A 20,765-nucleotide genomic window follows, 5' to 3' on the forward strand; every position below is an offset into this window, starting at 1 on the left:
CTATCTGCCCACTTCATAGTCAAACCTTTTAATCTTTCTACTGCTTGTTGCCCCTTATAGAGGCAGAAGCTTTGGCAGTCCATCCTCAATCTGCTGGAGTTGCTTCATTGTGGTTCATCCAGTGGATGTTGCAGGAGCTCCCCAAGAAAGTAAAACAGAGGCTTTTTTTTAGTCCAACAGATTGTATCCCACGCCCATAAATAGTTTGGCTGCTTTTCTCGCTGGGGCCCACAGAGTGCAAAGCTGATGCATGGAGGGAAGAAGGAAGACATGTAAAGAGGTAGCAGAGGATAGAAACTTGCTTTTCCCTGTGCATTGAGCCCGCACTGCTAGGTGACTGTCCATGCCCAGGCGAGCAAGTGCACTTTGCAAAAGGAGCTAAGCAATTGCTGTGTGGTATCACTGGTAGCTCAGCTACTGAGTCTGAGCCTGCAGGCAGGGATAGCTTGGCATCCCAGGCTTAAAGAGGAAACATGAGGATGTAGGATTCCTAGGGACACTCTTTCTCATGGAGATGATGGCAGTACCAGTGGCTGAGAGCGCAGCTGTATGTCTTTTGTTTGGTTGTGTTTACAATCTGTTTCCTACCTTCCTCAGCTCTCTAACCTGGCTAGGAGATGTCTCTTCACCTGACACCCTATGACAGTCCCCGGTGCCTGCCAGGCCTTCACTTCTCACACTGGCTTTGTGTGACCTTGGCTCTTGCTTCTTCATAAAGTGGTTCTGTTGCCACCATTCTCAGCTGCTGTAGCTTGTTCTGCTGCCCAGCCCAGGCAGCAGACTTGTGGCTTGTGTCCTAGCACACACGACCCCATGCCACCTCTTCACTTCTCTTGCCTTCTCTCAAGTGACCTGTGAGACATCTTTCTATCACCCAGCCAACTCTCATAACTGACCCTCCACAGACTACCTCCTCCAACACCTCCTGACCTCAGAGAGACATCTCCTTCTGTGGGTTCCTCCTTCCCATTTCTCAAAATTATTTGTGGAGTGCGCAAATATACCAGAGCATAGTAGAAACATCATTTTGGTGGCTGTAGCTTAGCAATAGTATTCATGGAGAAGTTAAAGGTGTGGGGACAGACATTTTAGCAGAGCCTGAAGGAATGAAGCCAAAGCAAAGAAGGAGATCTTCATCCCACCCACCTTTGTACATTGCTGCTGTTCAGCCTGCATGCTCACAAAGGCCCACCCGCAACTTCCCTCCAACAACCAATGCACTCCTAGGAGCAAGCACTCATCTAACACTCACAGCAGCACATGTACTCTCACACTCTTACCCATGCATTCACGTATGCACACCCATTTCTGTAAACACTTGCATGACTGCAAAACTTTACCTACACTTAAACATTCACAACTACATTAACACACTCCCTCATCTGTGTTTATATACACTTAGACACATGAATACCCCCTTATGTACCCCTGTACACATTTACATACACTCCACAGATTAGCATCAGTGCCCAACCCATGTGCATCTCCCACCAGCCCTGACTCCTCTGTCTCCCATCCTCTGCAGCCATTTTCATACATATACAGTCCAGGAACAAATGTTTGCATACAGCCACCTTTGTGTAGATGCAGATACATAATTTCTTCACCATCCTCAGCCAAATACTCTAGCATTTCCCACAAGACAAATCAGTTTCTAGTATTGCCCAAACTCTCTGCAACCATAGCTCTTACAAACTGGAGATTCCCCAACCTCCCACTGCTTTCTGCCCCCATCCTATACTGATAGATGTCTTGATCTCCTGTATCAGCCAAACATTACTCCATACAGAGATGAACTCAACCCAAATACATTGTGTATTCTCAGGAGAGCCAAATCAATAGCATCCCCCTCCCCTAAACACACAGAATAGTTTTACCCAGTTGGCCTTTTAAGTCCAAAAGTTTTTTGTTTATTTACAATAAGGTTTAGGGAGAAGAAAAAGGGAAAGGGCATTTCAGCTTGTGAGAAACACTGCCTCCAATTCATGTCTCATTGTCTTCTTCTCTACCTTTATTATACCTCCAGGCACCAGGAAAACTTTGAAGAATGTGAGGTGCAGGAAAGTAATCTTCCAATTTTTTCTCCCACATAAGTCTCATCAGCCTGCCCAGAGTCCGTAAGACCCTTGAAAGGAAAGAGAAGGTTTTGAGCAGTCAGTGTGTCCAGCCACAACCAGCACAGGCAGGAAATATGTCCCCAAGGCTTTTTGAAGAGCTAGAGAGGGGTCAGCCATGCATGCAACTGGCTGTTATGTCTTTGCTACAGACACTTTCCCTTCCTGCTAGTCTTGTAGGGTAAACCCCTTCTCTTGTTTACAAAGAGGATAATCAAGGCACTGGGATGCCTACATGTAGTATATGCCATTTGGGAACTTCTTTGAGGTGTCACAATCAGATGGCAGCTGGTGCTCTCCACAGCTGGGTCATCTAAGGATGGATCATGCAATCTAGGGCTGCTCTTGCTCTCTCTGTACTGTCAGTGCTCAGCACCTCTTCAGCTCTCCTTGGATGCAGTCCATTCTTCGTCTGGTACCACACAAACCTCAGGTGTCTCTTCCAAAGCCAAGAGTAGTGCCTTACTTTTTCTGCAAATTAACGGAGCCCTCTTCATCTTTAAGCAGACTCTTGGACTTCAATATACACTTGTATCAATGTCTCCCATTGTCTTTGAGGTGGAAAAGCAGAGAAGGTGAAGGGGATCTCATGTTCCAATGTCTCTTTCCCCTACACCATCCCTTTAATCATAAATAACTGACATGCAACTTACTGCTCTTTTCACATTCCCCAGGCTCCTCAGGGAGTGGTTTTTGCTCATTGCTTTCTCCTTCTCCACTGCTTAGAGGGCACTCCTGCCTGTCATTTCCATTCTGAGTGATCTTGCTGATCTCGCCCTCTTCTCCTTCTCCATCAATCTTCTCTGGGGGACATGCTGGCACCTCCTGGCTCTGGACTCGGCGGGATGGCCTGAAGATGGCCCTCCGGAAGCCCTGCTTGAAGCGGTAGGAGAGGAAGCCATAGATGATAGGATTGGCACAGCTATTGGCATATGGCAGCACCACCACAAGGAAGTAGACACCAAAGAGGGATGGCTCCTCTGGCAGTGGGCAGACAACATTGATTATGTTGAGAACATAGAAGGGGAGCCAGCACAGGACGAAGACAGCCACAACAGTCACCACCATGCGGGTCACTCTGCGCTCTGAAAGCTTGTGCTTGGAGGACAGAGCCCTCACCCGCCTTCCAGAGGAACGAACCTTCACAACAATTAGAAGATAGCAGAGACAAATCACCAGCAGTGGTCCAAAGAAGCCCAAGGTAGCAGTGTAAACGATGAAGCCAGCTCTCCACACCGAGGCAGGCTCTGGCCACTGGATGTGGCATGTACTCATCCCTAAAGGGACATCTGAAAAGACAACCACGGGCAGCACCACTATGAAAGACAGCACCCACACAGTTGCACTCACAGCCTTGGCCACCCGTGCTGTCCGCCATTTGGAGGACTTCCCTGGGTGCACCACAGCCAAGTAGCGATCAACACTCATCACTGTCAGGCAGAAGATGCTGGTGAACTGGTTGATGGCATCCACAGCCATCACCAGGCGGCACATGAAAGAACCAAACGGCCAGTAGGAGAGGGCATTTTGCGCAGCCAGGAATGGCAGGCCAAGCATGAAGAGCTCATCAGCTACAGCCAGGTTGAAGATGTAGACGTTGGTCACCGACTCACTCACAGAGTGCCGCAGAACCACATAAATGACCAGGGAATTCCCAGCCAGCCCCACCACACAGACAATGAGGTAGACCACGGGGATGAGGACACCGCTGACAACTACACCAGGGCTGACAGTGGTGGAGCTGTTGGGAGTGGTGAAGCCTGCCCAGCTGCTAGAGGCATTCCCCTCCTCCGACACTGCCGGTGTGGGGAGGCTGAAAGCAGAAGTGTCCATAGCAGAGGCAAGGAAGAGAGCAGGGGGCAGTGTCCTTGCAGGATCAGTTATCAATCTGGAGGTAAGAGGAGGAACAAAAAAAACATTGATACTGACATGACAGCTGAACAACCTACAAATAAAATCACCATATTAACTGAGTGTTAGATATGGACAGGTCTGGGAAGTTAAGGTGAGTTTGTGGATGTTGGCAGCCACTGGAAGACCTAGAACAATATCAAACCCATCTAGTCTTGTGAGGCATAATGGGCATGGAAAGATAAACAGTGATATGGCTCAATGTGGGTCAATGGATCCTCTCCCCTAGGGAAAGATCCTTCGGGGAAAGAAAAACAGATTAGGATAAGGGCAGGAACATTTCTCATTTTCTGCTAATGGCTCCAATACTTAGGACATGGTCACTAGAGGTCTAATTCTCATTTATGAGTGGCAGGTGTCCTACGAATAATAGAGGGAATGGCATCCAGTGACAAAATACCATTCTCCGAGTATTGTCTTTCTTTCCGAAGCCCTTTTTGGACTGGCCACGTTACTGTTAGCCCTATCAGCAGAGGCAAAAGCACCTTCACTCTCAACCCAGGCAGAGAAGCTGAGCTCAGCACCTGAACTGTAGGGTAGCTTGTTTGCGTTATGCCAGTTTGAGAGTAAAGGAAGAGCCAGATTATTCTTGGGGAATTTGATCTGAGAGGGATCAGTCCAGGTCTCTCATCTCTTTCTCTCATTTTCTCTCTTCTTCTCTCCCTCTGTCTCCCTCTCTCCCCTTCTCTCTCTCTCTCCCTCTTTTTCTTTCTCTGTCTCTCCTTCTGCACCTTGCAACACACTGCTAATGGCAGAGGCCCTGCCTGCCCTGCCTGTTTGCAACACCAAAGCAGTGTCCCAGCCTTCCTAATCAGAGGAGCCCAATTGCCCATCACATCAGAGTTTGGCATGGAAACAGCACTCGGCTCACTTAGAGACAGCCTTGAGCAAACAAGCTCTCCATGCACCATGAGATCGCTACTGACACAGGATGAGAAGCTGCAGGGAGTGAAGAGACAGTTAAGAGCGAGAGATGTGCCTTTTGTCAGCGCTCCAGATATGTGAAATACAGAGCCCAGCACATACTACAGACCAGAGATACCCTGGCAAACCTTATGCAGGAAAAATTTGTGATGCTTTCAGGATCACTCTAGCTCTGGCAAAGTTTTCTGGAGTTGTAGACTGATAGGGTCATCCTCCTGATGAATTAGTTTCTTGAAAGAGAATGACTTAGTGGAAGGGAGCAAGGACCCTGAGGCTCACTTTTAAACATCTCAAAAAATCTTTTAATACTCTGAATCTCTTTTTCCATTGAAATTAAAATGGGGAATCTCAAAGGAAAGGACTCCTAATCTTATTAACTACTTTCAGGAGGCCAGAAACACTCCAGAGACTTTTCTCCCAGATGGGATTCTCTGTAGCATCACAACCCTCTTCACAAATGTCTTAATATTACAGCTTTTATTCTTTTTTTTTTTTTTTTGTGATGCCATACCTAGTTCTGGAAACCCTAGGGGAGATGTGAGCTTTAGATGGCTTCATTGGATATAAGACAGGCAAACCCAACAAACTCCAGACATATCAAATCTTATGCTGAAGGAACCTCATCTGGTAGGTCCCATGAAAACACAGTTGGGCAACTATGCCTTAAGGCCATTTCTTCAGGCTATTGCATAAATGTTTCTTGCTTTGAAGCATTTGATCTTTGAAGGACTGGAATTGTTGAAATTTTCTTTATTTGCAACTGCCTTGGGCTGAGACATACTGTCCTGATAGTAGCTCATCTCTTGGGGTCTTGCAGTAGTAGATTGTCCTGTGCATCATGAGTGGCTGTAACAAATGGACAGAGTAGGAAGTGACTTGAAACTCTAAGTTTGAGGATCTTTCCTCTGATATTTTTTCGAATGCTGTTCTAGTGACACAAATCACTTGTTGGAGAAAAGATGAGGGCAATGGCTGCTCTAGGTACAAAAATACCTGAAAAGGGTGGCAGAGGCCAGGACAGTGTGTTTATAAAAAGATGATCCTCTAAAAGGTGGAGACATAGTTAGGAATTCCTTCGTATGTTCCTCCTGTATGCAAATGAATTTTTAAAAAAAGCGCCAAACATTTGGAGACTGAGTCCTACAAACATGAAACATGTATGGAGATACTCATGCTGAGGCTGAAGAGCATTTGGAGAAGTATCTGGGGTCCAGACCTGAAAGCTCGTCATTCAGGCTGTGGTTTAGCAATACTGTAAACTCAGCTTCAGGGCTTCAGAAACCCTATCAAAAATGCTAGGGCATGCAGCAAAAAGCATGGATTTTCTCTAAACTTGTTTCCCTGCTCAGACAGCTGCAGGGACGAAATTTTATCTTTAAGCAGGCATGGTCTGTCTCTGCCATTTTAACTTTGTCAAGTACTATGTACCAGCTCAAATGACATACCACACATTCTGGATAGTTTGACAGAACAATCACTGGACACCAGTGCCTCATTTAGTTTGGATCTACTCTGCTGGCTGCTTTGGCAGCACATGGCATAGGTAGGAATCAGTGAAGAACTTTGGCCTCAGACTCATATGTGTTGGCATCCACTTGGAGTCTGTCCCTTATGTGGACAACACCTGTTGCAAGAGGCTTGGGATCTACCAGCAGGTTGTACCAGAATATACCTGGCTCATGTAGCCGAGGATCAGGAGGAAGGCAGACAGGTAGGAAAAGATGGGAAACTGGTGCTACTGCTTTCTTTAGGAAGAAAAAAAATATTTCTGCATTGAATGAGAGGAGGAGCCTTGACTTGTTTAAAATACGTGAATAGAAGCTGGGAGGGGCCGCTGAGACCAAGAACCTGCAGCCCCTCTTGCCCCCACTTCCCACCTGGTCCCCCTATTTCCCATGGCCCTGTTCCAGCTCAGGACTCTCATGACTCACCTCGGGGCTGAGCTCTCTGGTAGGGGACCAGGCTGGATTGACAGAGTTGGAGGGTCTGGAACAGGGGGCGATGGGCAGGTTCCTTCTGCGGGACTGCGGAGTTAACTTCTGCATGGACTCATGCCCGCGGATGACATCTGCGAAGAGCGGGCAGAGCCGCCGGGTACTTACATGTCGTCGGGATGTACATTTTCCTCTGCTTCACCGGGAGAATCCTTGTCATGTTTTTTCCCCTCCCCCGTTTCTTAAATGCGTTAGATCAAAGCGGTCCCAGAGGGAGCGAGCCCACCGTGTGCTCCCGGAGACGCGACTGCTTCTTCGCGCACTTGTCCATCCGTGGCTGGCGTGGGAGGGGGGCCCACGCCCGTGCCCGCGGGCGGGCGGCCGGGCTGCGCGGTCCCTCAGCCCCACGGCGGCGGCTCTGCCCCCCTCGCTGCCCCCGCCATCTGCGGGGCTCGGGCAGAGGGAGCGGAGCGGCGGCACCGGGGGACGGGGTGGCGGCAGCCAATGGGCGCCACGCACGGAAACACCGGCAGGAGAAGGAGGAGAAGGAGGGGATGGACGGCAGGGCAGTAGAACGAAGAGCGGGGGGAGACACCGTGATGGAGAATAAAAGGGGGAGAGGGAGGTGCAAGGAAAGGGGCAGAGGAATAGGGTGAGCATAGAAGAGGGAAGTATGGAGGAATGAGAAGTGCAGTATAAGAAACTGAAGACAGTTGAGGGGAGAGGGAGAGGAAAAAGGGGGGGATGCAGAGAGCAGCTATGTGGTGGGAAAGTGGTGTGCAGGAGAGGGCGACTCGGCTCGGCTTCCCTAGGTGGACACCCAGGCCTCCCTGTTCTGAGAGGCTCAGGGCTGCAGGGACACGGCAAAACCTTCTGGCTGGCAAGATGCTCAGAAATTGTGATGGATGTTGAGCACACAAACCCTTCTCCATTCTATCCTGCCCTATAAGCACCTCCAGATGGATGGAGATGAGGGCAGATGCCAAATAGGGTGATGCCTGTTTCAACTCTTTCCATTCCATGGCTCCATATACACTCTCCAGTTTAACAGCTCCAAACTCTCCTACCAGATTTCCTCTCTGCTAGAAGGTGCAGACCCAGAAGAAATGGGTCTAGGAAAGAAATTAATCTCCTTTGTGTGAGCAGTTGTCCCAGAAAGGACATGGGAATTTTCCCATTCCATTCCCTGCACAAAGAGCGTCCCTGACATCCTCACCCCTTCCCTGCCCTGCAGCCAATATCAGTGACTCCTTGTCCTGTTCAGTCACCCAGTTCTTGACATTTGGCACTGCTGTTCAAGCATTTGAGTCCCTAGGTCCAACTGCAGCCTTAGCAGAAGGCAGTATCTCTGCGAGCAGAACACAGACAGGGTCTTAAATTTGGCATTCCAAACCTCCTTGAACAACTTTATGTTCAGCCAGTGTTGATCCTAGGTGAGCTGATGAAGGCAGTACAGGACTTCAAAGTTGTCAGGCCACCTTAGGCTAGAACTTGGCAGCAATGCTCTCTGGAGACATACAAGAGATATGAGGCCTCACTGGGGAAAGAACAGCATGGGTAGCACCCAGAGGATTTCTTTGCCATGTCAGAGCAGCTATTTGTAACACCAGGAAGGAGCCCCCAAGCTCCTGTCTTGAAAGAAACAGAGCCATGCAACGGCACAGTTCTACCCAGGCCTGCTAACCCTTGCAGGACTTGCTAGCATAAGCACAGTGATAGGATCACAAATTCCAGGTCTCCAGATCACTTCCTCAATTCTCTGAGTCCTGCCCTATTCTCAGCTCTAATAGGGTTGTGCAAACAGCTTCAGTTGTGTTAGGAGGAGAGCTTAGCCTGTGCACCTCCAAAGGTAGGAAAATACATAAATTTTGTTTCATACACATGGTCAGCATTGCTGTAGTGGTAGGGGATGGGACAGATTGGGAAGGTAAAAGCCAAGACTTGAAAACTGCTAGTAATAAACCACTGGGAATACATTGGTTTGAGTAATGCTTAGGATGTTTAAAGGTTAGATCCCATTCTCAGGGGCTTTGTGTCCCTTGCCCTTCCATAGGTATATGCCCATACTAGAGACTTAATTTTTGCTCATCTGGACTTATGTTGACATAATTTACATTACCTTTGGATGAGGCCTGGGCAATTCAACCAGCAGCCCATGTGCAATCCAGATATTTGTGGAACTCATTGCCACAGGATGCCCTCCAGGGTTGCTCTGGTCTTTATCAGTAGGCAGTATGTCATATCACTGAAATAACTGCCTTACTCTGATCCAACCATGAGCTGAAATTGCAGAAATTTCCCTGGCAGCAGGATACCTCAGGGGCTTCACTGTGGTGGGTTGTAGCTGACACTACCCATGGACCTCCTTGATGCAGGAAGCAGACTTTGAAGCTCAGAAGTGTTGCTGCATCCAGGAAAGGTAATCTGGCTCAACTCCATAGTTTCTCTGTGCCTTCCTAGGACTGCATGATTTTGCAGTGCCAATCATTGCACCCTGAGCCCTCCTCCTGCAAGCAGTGGCAGTAGCAACCACCCTGTAACACTTAGTCTCAAGTCCCTGCAATGCATCAGGAAAGGCAGGTGCTCACAGCTGCCAGATCCATAGTACCGCTGGGACCACTCTCTTCAGGTTAATTTTAGTGTCTTGGATGCAGTTTGTCTGGACTGGTGACTCATTCCTCCCTCTTTATTTTTTCTCTGCTTTCCCCCTCCCTATTCTCGCTCTGGCTGTGCCTAGCAGTGTGAGTGAATGCCAGTACTGATATGACTCCTTATGATGTGAGCTTAGGGAGATTAATGCAGCAAGGTGTTTGTGAACGGATGTCCACAGCAACCTAGAGGGGCAGTCCCCACGGAGAGGAGTCTGGGCCCAGGTACCCCCTCCCAAAGCCTGCCTTCCATCCTCTGTGTGTCATGGAGGGGAGACAACTGTTTTTTTTTTCAATGCATGGAGACTGAGAAGAGCAAAGGCATAAGCAAAGGTGCAATCACCTCACTGTCTTTGCTTATCACACAATATTTGCAGTTTACTGAGGAAGGCAGGGGGCTCAGTAGAGAACTCAGCAACTTAGTGCATGAATCATGCCTTGATTCTTCATCATATAGTGCCTGGGGCTCATCCAGCTCAGTGTGGTTCCGCCTGGGTTGTTGCTGCTGAAGGAGGGGCACAGATGGTAGGTGCCTCCACCAAGTTATCCCATTGCTCAATGCTTCAGGACTGTGTCCCCCCACAGTGCAACACATCACAGACATGACAAGAATGTAGGGTCTGTTTATTGGGTCTTATTCAATACGTTGTAACCTGAGAGGCCCGACAGGAAGGGAAAGGGCAGGGGCAGGTGTGGTGGGGCAAGTGTGGGGAAGTTGTGCAAACTGACACAAACCAGTGCTACAGACCCACATCAGTCTTTGCAGCCAGCAGAAATAAAAAAGCATAATGACCACCACAAGGTGCTGAGCTCTGGGAAGGTGGATCCGTCACTCTCTTGTGTGCTGGGCAGCACTTGGCATCAGGACAGGGCCAGGACCTATAGCCAAAAACATGATGGACCTCATAATACCAGCTCAACTATTTTCCTGCTCTCCCTCCCTCTGCTGTGGTAATGGTGGGAGTATGAAGAGGCAGGGTGCCAACTAGCAAACTCTCACTCTTCTCTCCCATCAGGCTTTGGCCAGCTTTGCCTCTAATCCTGAAGGCTCCCTCCTCTCTCTGCTGACTTGAGCTGAAGTGGAAGGGCAGTTAGGGACAATAAGAGGAGTAAAGGAGTCCTGGAAGAGAAGCTGCTGCCTGCCAATGAACAGCAACACAAAAACCCCCTTGGGGTGAGCAAGGGTTGGTAAGAGAAAGGGCCATTGGGCAACTGCCATGAAAAAGGAACAGCATTGTCTTTTCATTTTCATTTTCCTTTTTCTTTTTTTTTTTCTTCCTCTCTAGACAAAGGCTACAGCTTTATAGCTCTCAGAGCAGGCCATCCCCCAGCGCAGCCTGGATGTAATTCCCTCTGTGGCAGAAGGATAGACAGTTCTCTGTTAGGGTAAATGTGGAAAATCCTAGGCTGCCCTGCACCAGGAGATGGGACCAAACTTGTCCATAGTCAAGCAGAAAGGAGGGTGAAGTTCTGGGGTCCATCATCCCATATCCTGTCCTTTCCCCAAGCAGGACTGTTGTCTCCTTCTCTCCCTTTAAAGGGTGACGCATTCCACCAAGCTCTGCAGGTCACAGGAACCCAATAGCTCTGACCATCTTGGTTCAGCAACAGGAAAGTGCCATTAGTGTCACCCTCTGGAATCCCTGTGAGACTTACTTGCTTAGAGGAGGCTGCATACACGCTTCTTTGTCCGGGTGGGCTGTGGACAGAGGACTGCTCGGATGGCCTCGTCAAACACCGTCTTGAGACCGCGCTGCGTCAAAGCCGAGCACTCGAGGTATTTCACAGAGTCTGTTGGGAGGAAACTGGATGTTGTAATGGGGAGAAAGGGAGCTGGGGTAGGCAGTGAGGGTACCCAAGGTTTCTGCTGCTTGTGCTAGAAAGCAAGGCACCTCCTCTTGCCTGAATTGTATAAATATATCTCAGGTGATCAAGGATATTATGCATTGTCAGGCACGCTTCACTCACTCAGACAGTCTTGACTTCAGGGCAAAGCTTGCCAGCTGTACCAGACCAAGGTTTGCCTATTCTCCACCTTGTAGCCAGAGCAGAGCCATCACGTGTGACACCCTTTCCACTGAACTCCTAGCTGAAAACTTCTCCCTCAAACTCTGCTTCCCACCCTCTCTCCTACCTCTGTGTGGCACATCTGAGAAGAAAGGAGCAGGCATTTATGCATGTCCTGAAGTATGGAGGGTAGCTGATGCCCCTGAGCTGAATGGTGGGGTTAGACACTCACACCTCAGTCTGCATGTACAAGCCCCAGCACACAGAGGCAGGGACAGGAAGTTGCAGTTGCAACTTTTCCTGAGAGATGTTAAAAAGCTCACTATTTGGCCTCTTTCCGGATGTGGAGGAGGGGCCTCTGCCCACAAGGCAGCTGTGGCTTTCACAGAAAAATATTGTCCCAGATAGATGTAGCACAGTAAAAGGGGAGGGTAATGTGAAAGCATATATTTGTGTGTGTATGTGGAGGATGGTGACCAGAGAGAGGACTGTCAGGTTGAGTCTTCCTCAGACCTCCTTTCTGAGTCTCCTAAAAGTACATTCTGTCTCATGACCCTTGATGTGTGTCCTTGTGTCCTTTGGAGATACCACTCTGAGATACCTCTACAAAAGCCTTATTAGGCTGAGGGGAAGCCCTTATCTTCTGCCTCTCTTTTCAGTAGGTACAAGATGGTTTCCCAAACACATACCGATTTCCTTGGCTAGAGCAAGGCCCTGAGGATATGTTATGGGGGATAGCTTCTTCTCCTTCAGCTTCTCAATGGTGTCCTTGTCATCACGAAGATCCAGCTTTGTGCCCACAAGGATGATGGGAGTGCTAGGACAGTGGTGCCGCACCTCAGGGAACCACTTGCAATGGAGCAAAATAGTAAAGATGTGAGAAGTTATATATATATGGGCATGTACAAGGGAAATGAGGCACTCCTGAAAAAATTTATGCACAATAGCTAACAGATTGTTCTTCCTCACATCCATTGTTGGGCACTATAACCTGGTTCAGGCCAGCTCCTGTTGTTGGGCCCTCAGGCAAAATCCCTGACATAGAGCTCAAATTTTGTTAAGCAAAAGCTGCTCTCTGCCCTTCACCCTCCCATCCAGGAGGAAACTGAAAGTGTTAGGAAGGAAATCCTGCTGTTCTCCTCTTCATCAGTCTCTCCTTTCTTCCCTTACTTCTCATCTAAAGGCTGTGGGTGCCTGCTTCTCATACCCTATGGACTGGTCCTGCATGTCTCTGCTTCGACAGTCTTAGGTGAAAGATGTCATCAGAATATAAGTCTGCAGCCTGGACAGCACAATAGCCCAGCAAAATGAATACTAGCCCACTAGTAGGGCTGGCCACCGTCTTCAAGATGAACCAGACAAGGCATCTGAAGATGGCTGATAATTTAGTTCCATCTGACTGACAGAAAAAAAAATGACCTCTCTGAACCTAGATATCCTATTGATCGTTTCCACCCACACTCACTGTCTTTGCAAGACCACAACCAACCTCAGCCCCCTCACACCCTGATGGATCAGGAGACTGTCTCACCTTAGCACGGACGTTTTCATAAGATGCTGGGCTGACAAGGGAGAAACAGATCAGGAAGACATCCTGTTGGCATACAACCATGATGCAGTTAGGATGAGAACACGGGACAGCATGACAAGAGGCAGGGAGGGGAGAGATCTGCATGGGCAGCACCCTCCCTCTGGAGCAGAGGCTCCTGCTGGGGAAAGCTGTTTCTCACAATGTAACACAGTCCTAGTCCTGATTGCTGCTTCTTGCTTCTGGAGGAGAGAATGATGTTTGCTCCCATGACTCATGGTAACCATAGCCACCACTATCAGAAGAGCCAAATGGTCAACTATGAGGATGAGGTTTCTGTGGTTGGCACACTCATTCTCATGGGAAATGGCCTGACAGTGTCCTGCTTATTTTTCACGGAACACCAGAGAGCTCTCAGGCGAAAATAATTTTGCCTACGGTTGAGACCAAGCTAGGCTCAGCCCAAAAGGTGCACGTGTAGGACTCAAATCAGGCAGTCTCAGTTCTCCAGGTAAGAGATTCTCCTGGGCATGGCAGAATTTAGGCTTCTGTTACAACCAAAGCAAAACCAAAACAAACCAGCTCATCAAGGTTATATTCATATCATCCAACTTCATCTAGCTGGAACAGTGGTGTCAGAGCCAGCCTATTGATTTCCATACTTCTAGAACCATCAGAGACTTTGGAAAACCATTCCCCTATCTGCCCTTGAGATGTGTCCCAGGGTGGGTGCAAGCATGTTTTTGAGAAATATGTCTGCTTGCACTGACTGCAGAAGCAGCCTAGGCAAAGAGCTTATACCAGGTGTTTGATTTTTAGGTGACTGAACCTAGCCCAAACAAATAGTGGCTTCAATTCCTAACCTTTCCAATTGCAGTGACAACCTTCAGACCAATGCCTGATGCAGCAGGGTCTTTCTAAGTGTGCCAAAAGACTGCTCGAAACAATTCTCTGGGGAAGGGGATCCTTAAACCCTGAAATCACTCTGTCAATGTGATGAAAAACTGCCATACGCAGTATCTGAGGCATCCATTTGTTCTGCTAGAGGCATCAGCAGATCAAACAGGTGTCCACACATCAGATCTCTTTTAAAAGGCAGGAGCCAGAATAGTGGGGTTCAAAAAAATGTGAGAAGCTCCTGCCTCAGTGCCTAAATTCCCTGAGACACTTTAACTTTATAAAAGGAGTTTGTTGTTTGTTTTTTTTTTTACCAGGCATCTGACCTACACTGAAGTCAGTGTCAGGGAGGTTCAAGAGTGTCTTTGAATGTCTCACTTTTCTTGTTCAGTTATGCCAGTAATGGAAGTCTAGATAAAGGCTCCAAAACATCCTTAGATGTCTTTTAACTTTTGGGTTTCAAGACACATATATCAATAGAGATATTCCCACAAAAGTGCAGAGACAGTAACAGTCCTGTCACTGTTTTATGGCACGTGTTGATTTTTGCAGTGAGGGATTCAGGTGTATCTGAGGGAGAAAGGGAGGAGGGGCATGGAGTGTGACCCACCGTCTGCGGGTAAGAGAGTGGCCTCAGCCTGTCATAATCTTCTTGTCCAGCAGTATCCCATAGTCCCAGATTTACAGGCTTGCTGTCAACCATCACATTGGCAGAATAGTTATCAAACCTGAAATTCAGAGACAGGGGCCATGGCTCAAACAGGAGAAGAGAGAGCCCTTCCAGTAGTGTAGACAGGGTTCACTAGATACACCTAGGAGCAAATTGTAGTGATTCCTCTTCTCAGCTCACCTGAGTGATGCTGGTTTCCTGTGAGCCTCTACCTTATGGATTTCCCACTCAGCATTAGCCTCCTCTCCACCATTCAGCTGACCTGGACAGGTGTTTGGCTGCAGCTCTGCCTTTGATACCTTACATGCAGATCCACAAACCCTTTAATTTCCCATTTATTTTTTAAATATCCTTCCCACAATTGTGTTGGCTCTAGCACCAAGCCTCTGTATTTCATTTAAGCCCTAAAACCTAGTTTTCTTCTTAAAGGTGAAGAAGAGCCATGTCTCCATAGCTCCCACAAGGCCCTGAACTCCTGAACAGCTTTGCTGGAACTGAAGACAATGTGCCCTTTACTCTTTAACAACCCAGCTTGAAATATTTGAGAACAGCTGTCAGAATTGCATGCTTGGGAGTAAAGACTTGGTGGGAGAAAAAGATAGATTAAAGCAATAGAGATGTTCCTAGAATATTTTATTTCCTGGTCCTTTTGGTACTTCTTTTCAGACTAAGGTGAGGGAAACCAGTAATAGGAAGGAACCAGAAGGCCTTGTGAATGTGTTCATGGCATATGTAAGGGATGTGATGTAGTAGTGGACTTGGCAGTGCTTATCTAATGGTTAGACTTACTGATCTTAGAGGTCTTTTCCAACCAATTCTATGATTCTGCTCCATGTAGAATCTATGACTACTCCAATGACAGCAAGTACCTTGGACAAGGAAGTGGGGACCCATGTCCATCCAACTGCTTTCTCTTGGGTCCAGTCCAGTTCTTGTAGCCTAGTTCCTGTTTGTTTTGCCTACCAGGATCCCATCCACTACTTGTAAACTTAGCAAACAGACAGACCTTGAGTTGACTTGAGTCTCCCAAATATGCAGTTTATATCAGGGGTTTTTATAAGGCTACTTGTGCTTTTAGTGGAAGGTGACAGATCCAAAGTGTAAAGCCCCCTTCTGGTTTGCCAGACCCTCTGTTTGGCATGGAGATTTTGACCAATGGAGTACACAACAAGGGGTTACTGCACCCATTTGCATCCTGCTTTCCATGCCTCCCACCCACTCCAGGACCTGTTTATGCATTACTCACACAGTGGGGATGTATTCTCCTGGGAAGGCATTGGTGGTGTAGCTGATAAGGAGACAGGTTTTCCCCACAGCTCTGGAAGAGAAAGAAAAAATAGCAGGAAATGATGGCACTGCAGGCAGTCTTGCGAGGGTGAGATGGAAATGGGGCAATCCTTCCACACTTCTAAACTAGAAGAGACTCCTGGAAGCAGAAGCACTTTCACAGGACCAGACAGCATGTGACCATAGGTTAGACAACTGTCAGGAAGAAAGACAGGATGTCACCCAGAAATGTTTTTTGTCTTTGAGCATAAAGGCTTGTTTTTATGGTCTACTACAGAGATCACTCAGCTAAAACACATCTACTCTGTCATGGAGGTGAGAGCCTCACATTTTCCAAAGCATTCACAGTGATGTATGCACACAACCAGGGTTGGAGCACTGATTCGGTGTGCCATGGCAAAGCTGCTAAGCCAGCCTCAGCACTCAAATACAGGCACTCCTGCCTGCTTTTGCAGGTGCTGTGGCCAGGAACTGATAGCAACTTTTCCTGACTTAGCCATGACACGGTCTTTCCCATCTACAGTAAGCTACAGCATCACCCACACAGACAGCTGTAAGCAGCCAGCAATGTGCCTGCACCCCATGGCCGACAGAGGTTACTGGCCATGTTTCTGAGCTAGAAGCTGGTGTTTCCTCTCTCCTCAACCTCCCACACACACCCATGCTACAGCAGCATGCAGTGCAAATAAGCCAGGGTAGCAGCACAATCCAGACTGTGTGAGTGTATTGGTGGGATAAGGAGCAATAAGACTATCAATGGGAGAAGTTGCCAGGAGCAAGGTGATGAATGTGGTGAGGGAAAGGAGAAATGAACAGAAATTGGAAGAAAATAAAGAAGCCAGGACACATGGGAAAGACAATCCTTTTCCTGCTGGGATGCTATTTCTCAGGTTTGTGTGGCCTGGGAAAGCCTGGCCATGTCTCAGTTACAGAACACATTAAATGGAGGTGATGAGAGCAACCTGCCTCTACTAGCACAGCCACAGGATGTGGGAGATGTCTTTTCTGGGGCAAAGGCTGGAATTCTGCCGGTGGGGATGCTGAAAGCATCTCAACTGTACCTGCAAAGTCCGCTGTCACAGAGCTGCACCCCTACCTTTTTGTGTGCCCTTGACAGGCACAGAGGGTATCTTCATCCTGGTCACAAGGCACCTGTCTCAGTCACTGGACTATCGGACAACTGAGGAGGAAGCTGAGCTCTTCCGCGTGCTCTGACATTTGTTTCTTCCTCCTGCCACCACCCTTTCTTAGATCTTCGTCTCTCAGTCCCTGTTCTTTTCCCAGCTCCATTGCTTCCCTTTATCATAGAGATATTGAGGGAGGACCATGGAGGCTTTGAAACTCTACAGGTGATGTTTCAGGAGATCTATGGGTCAGTCATGGAAGAAGGTGTGGTTGTGAGTTGGTGTGGTTGAACAGAGAGGAGAACAAAGGGTCAATGAAGTGGTGAAGGTTAAAACACATAAGTGAGGTTAGTGGCACTTGCAGGTTCCTGTGACAGAACTCGAGGAGTGTAAAGAGGACAGTGATGTGTGATGGAGGGGGCTGTGGGGGCAGAGCAGCTATGGGACAACATGCAGGCTTAGCTGAGTAATGGCAGAAGGTCCTGTAGTTGGTAGGGTTGAGCCAAGAGGGTGACATGGATGGTATGGCTGGGAGGGAGGTGAGGCATGGTGAACCAAGAGTTCAGAGCAAAGGGGGGATGACTGGACTACTGTATTGCAAGGTGGTGAGACATGTACAGAGGTGCAGCGTATAGAGAAGCAAAATGACAAGACAGAAGACAGTTAAGAGGAATTGAGATCAGAGGGGTTGAGAGCAGGACATGTTGTAGGGTTAGCCATGGTATGAGAGGGGTACTGCCTTGAGGGCAGGCTACAGAGTTGATGCAATGTGTGAGGGGCAAACTGGGGGACTGAGTAACAGGACAACAGATAAATGCCCAGTGGCGCTGTTTCTACAGCTCTAGCTTGAAGCTTTCAGGTGACTTTTCTTAGGGGTAAATGTTTTTACTGGGAGCTCTGTCTTTCCTTGTCCCTTATCACCATCTCCTTACTCCAGCCCTTAAGAACATGTCTGACATGTACTGTTACGTTTGCGGACATCTTCTTCCCCAGGCGAGTTTTGAAGGAGGAAGTGACTGTGAGGAGCAGGACTGCTGCAAATGTCTCTTCATCTGCTACATTATCGCTGCCACAGATAACAGTCTGGGCAGCTTCTAGATGGGAAGTGAATTAAGCTACTCCATTCCAAATGTGGACTTTCCTCTCTACCTCCCCTATATCTGCTCATTCCACAGGGCAAGAAAAGGCCCTGTCACCTCCATCCCTCCTGCCCCAAGCAGTGATGACTGTTTCACTTATTGATGGCTTGGATCAGGCCATTTCCAGGGATCATGGGCAGTGAAGCCACCATGCTGTGAAGGCAAAGTTTTGTTACATCCCACCCCCAAAGTGACCCATATTTGTGCCTCTCTCAGTGGAAAGAGCTCCTCCTCCTTGTGCCTGCAGAAACCCCTTGCCAACAGTCTCCACCATACCCCAATACAGAGATTACGTACTGAGAAAAGCTGAACACAGATCCTGGTGGACATCTCATCAGGACCACAGTGCCAAGCCCTCTTTCAGTCATTCCCAGTGAGCAGATGGCTTTCAAGGAGCCATTTACCTGTAGGACAGCACTGGCACCTCTCAGGTTTTAAATCTGATTCCTGCCTACAGGTTGGATCTGGCAGGAACACCATCACCTCCTGTGCTTGGGACAGACCTGCTCCACTTTCCATGCTCCTTTGGCAGATACCCTTCAAAATGTCCTCTTCCACATTTTCCCCAGAGGAAGGTCCCTTGCCCTGGGGAGGGAGGAGCAAGCAAGTAGTAGCAAACCTGCAGGAGGTCAGAAGCAAAGCTAAGGATGTTTCATGAGGCAGCCACCTTTTTTCATGCCCCTTGTCACTGCCTTTCCCTCCCCACATCCACAGCAAACCCTCAGGGTACCTACCCATCTCCCACCACGACACACTTGATGGCTTGCATGTCTCTGAACCCGTGGCAGAGGGCAGTGCCCGGGGCAAAGGAAAGTCAGGTGAAGGCAAACAGCAGGAAGAGATGGGCAAATGTGGCCCTTGTGCCGCAGTGAATAGCAGGTTGCAAGGAGGGAGGAAGTGGAAGAGGGAACTTTACTCAACAATCACCCTGTGGTCCCTCCTCCCCTTCCACCGCAAAGCAGCTCTGTGGCAGAGGCCATTAGCGGAAGGCAGAGCAGGCGTGGCTTCGTGGCTGGGATGATGACTGCTGTAATATTTTTTGTTCTACCTATGTGTCTCACCCATTTCCTTCCCACCTCATCCCAGTGAATGGCTTGGGGCAGCAAACTGCTTCTCCAGAGGAGCTGAACAAGCTGAATCAGGGTGAGAAAGCAGAGGGGTGCATTTTCCTCTTCCTTCCTTTATCATCCAAACTTTGGAGGAGATGTAAGCAGGAAAGGTAGTCTAAAGTGGGAGTATTGGGGTGATGAGGGCTAATGAAGGTTTTTCAGGTCTTCCCAGTGCCCCTAATCATCAAAGGTGAAACATCACAAGGAACAATTATTCTGTGAAGGCTGAACAAGGAAATTATGCAGTCTCTAAGATGCAGGTGCCACCATATAGAGGCTCTGTACCTCCTCTCCTGTGGGGATAAGGTCCTCCCTCACTTCCTCACCCGCCCAGACTGCTAGTACAAAGAAGTGTTGTGTGAACATGCATGTTCCCCACAAACACCAGCAAATGCATCATGCGATGCAATGAACTGTTTTCCCTCCCCTGACAGTGCTGTGAGAGACAAAACTGGTGGATGAGAGGAACTTCTGCAAATGAGTTTCTCCTATCCAACCTCTCCCCTACTACAGTGCAAAAGTAGCCAGTGGGAACTGCCACCAGACTCCTCCTGTCTTGTAATAGAATAGTTTGGGTTGGAAGAGACCATTAAAGGCCATCTAGTCCAACCCCTCTGCATGAGCAGGAATATCTTCAACTAGATCAGGTTACTCAGAGTCCTGTCCAACCTGACCTTGAATGTTTCCATGGACGGGGCATCCACCACTTCTCTGGTCAAGTTGTTCTAGTGTTTTACCACCCTCATAATAAAAAAACCTTCTTTCTTGTATCTAGTCTGAATTTATCTTCTTTTAGTTTATAACCCTTTGTCCTATCACTATAGGCCCTACCAAAGAGCCCATCCTTGTCTTTCTTTTAAGTCCCTTTAATGTATTGAAAGGCTGCAATAAGGTCTCCCCAGATCCTTCTCTTCTTCAGGCTGAACAACTCTAGCTCTCTCAGGCAGTGCTCATTGTCCTCAAAAGATAAAAGATTTTTAGTGCTAAGCATCAAGGGAAGCAATCACCCTGAGAAAGAAGAGATGAAGGTCCAAAGGGCAGAATGATCCCAGGAGGCTCTACTCCTTCCTTTCCCTTATCAAAATGAGGGTCTACTTCCTCTTCCTTCCTTCTCCCATGCAACATTAAGCCTGGAAAAGCGTGTTTGTATGGATATCTGTGTGGTCCAGCCTGAAATAATGAATGGATGGGTAGGATATGCATTTTATAGAAGATGGGATATGGTGGCATAGAATTAATTAGAATTTCCAGGGCTTTGTCAGGAGGCCAGTTAGACCAAGAACAGTGGGTTTGCAGCTGGGATGTTCCTGAAGGAAGGATCTCTGAGTGAAAGCATTTCTCCAAAGGTTGATGACCTCTGTGCTGCTGCAGCCACGGGAGGCTGTTGCAACTGACCTGCTCTGAACAAGAGCTCTCCCATCTGTCACTCAGCACTGGCCACAACCCAGAAACCTTCCACCATGGAATGTTTCC

General features: G+C 48.3%; 2 protein-coding genes across 5 annotated transcripts; both read right to left on the reverse strand.

Moving 5' to 3' along the window:
• Window positions 1–1,763: 1,763 nt before the first annotated feature.
• On the reverse strand, window positions 1,764–7,855 carry SSTR3 (somatostatin receptor 3). Of its 4 annotated transcripts, XM_071551729.1 has the most exons (3): window positions 6,881–7,855; window positions 2,768–4,002; window positions 1,764–2,125 (listed from the first exon to the last, which is right to left on the reverse strand). In XM_071551729.1, the coding sequence occupies exons 2-3, from the start codon at window positions 3,945–3,947 to the stop codon at window positions 2,100–2,102; spliced, it is 1,206 nt and encodes a 401-aa protein (XP_071407830.1). In that variant the 5' UTR covers window positions 3,948–4,002; window positions 6,881–7,855; the 3' UTR covers window positions 1,764–2,099. The 4 variants fall into 4 exon arrangements, with proteins under 4 accessions (XP_071407830.1, XP_071407829.1, XP_071407827.1 ...); XM_071551728.1 differs by having other exon boundaries at window positions 1,768–4,002; window positions 7,052–7,855; XM_071551726.1 differs by having other exon boundaries at window positions 1,768–4,002.
• A 2,279-nt stretch (window positions 7,856–10,134) lies between these two features.
• RAC2 (Rac family small GTPase 2) lies at window positions 10,135–19,097 on the reverse strand. Its single transcript, XM_071551730.1, has 7 exons — window positions 18,918–19,097; window positions 15,880–15,951; window positions 14,574–14,691; window positions 13,070–13,132; window positions 12,228–12,387; window positions 11,188–11,322; window positions 10,135–10,410 (listed from the first exon to the last, which is right to left on the reverse strand). Exons 1-6 carry the CDS (start codon window positions 18,950–18,952, stop codon window positions 11,192–11,194), a joined length of 579 nt encoding a protein of 192 aa, XP_071407831.1. The 5' UTR covers window positions 18,953–19,097; the 3' UTR covers window positions 10,135–10,410; window positions 11,188–11,191.
• Between the last annotated feature and the right edge of the window lie 1,668 nt (window positions 19,098–20,765).

The sequence above is a fragment of the Pithys albifrons genome, chromosome 3, assembly GCF_047495875.1.
Source record: "Pithys albifrons albifrons isolate INPA30051 chromosome 3, PitAlb_v1, whole genome shotgun sequence".
In the NCBI taxonomy this organism is placed as follows: domain Eukaryota; kingdom Metazoa; phylum Chordata; class Aves; order Passeriformes; family Thamnophilidae; genus Pithys; species Pithys albifrons.

Excerpts from the sequence above, each read along its gene's own strand:
- RAC2 (XM_071551730.1), bottom strand. The coding sequence starts at position 18,952 with ATGCAAGCCATCAAGTGTGTCGTGGTGGGAGATGG. Across the intron at positions 13,133-14,573 it reads CACTCTCTTACCCGCAGACG|GATGTCTTCCTGATCTGTTT; the intron begins GTGGGTCACACT and ends GTATGCCAACAG. Across the intron at positions 11,323-12,227 it reads TGCTCTAGCCAAGGAAATCG|ACTCTGTGAAATACCTCGAG; the intron begins GTATGTGTTTGG and ends TCCTCCCAACAG.
- SSTR3 (XM_071551729.1), bottom strand. The coding sequence starts at position 3,947 with ATGGACACTTCTGCTTTCAGCCTCCCCACACCGGCAGTGTCGGAGGAG. Across the intron at positions 2,126-2,767 it reads TGGGGAATGTGAAAAGAGCA|GGTCTTACGGACTCTGGGCA; the intron begins GTAAGTTGCATG and ends TTTCCTTTCAAG.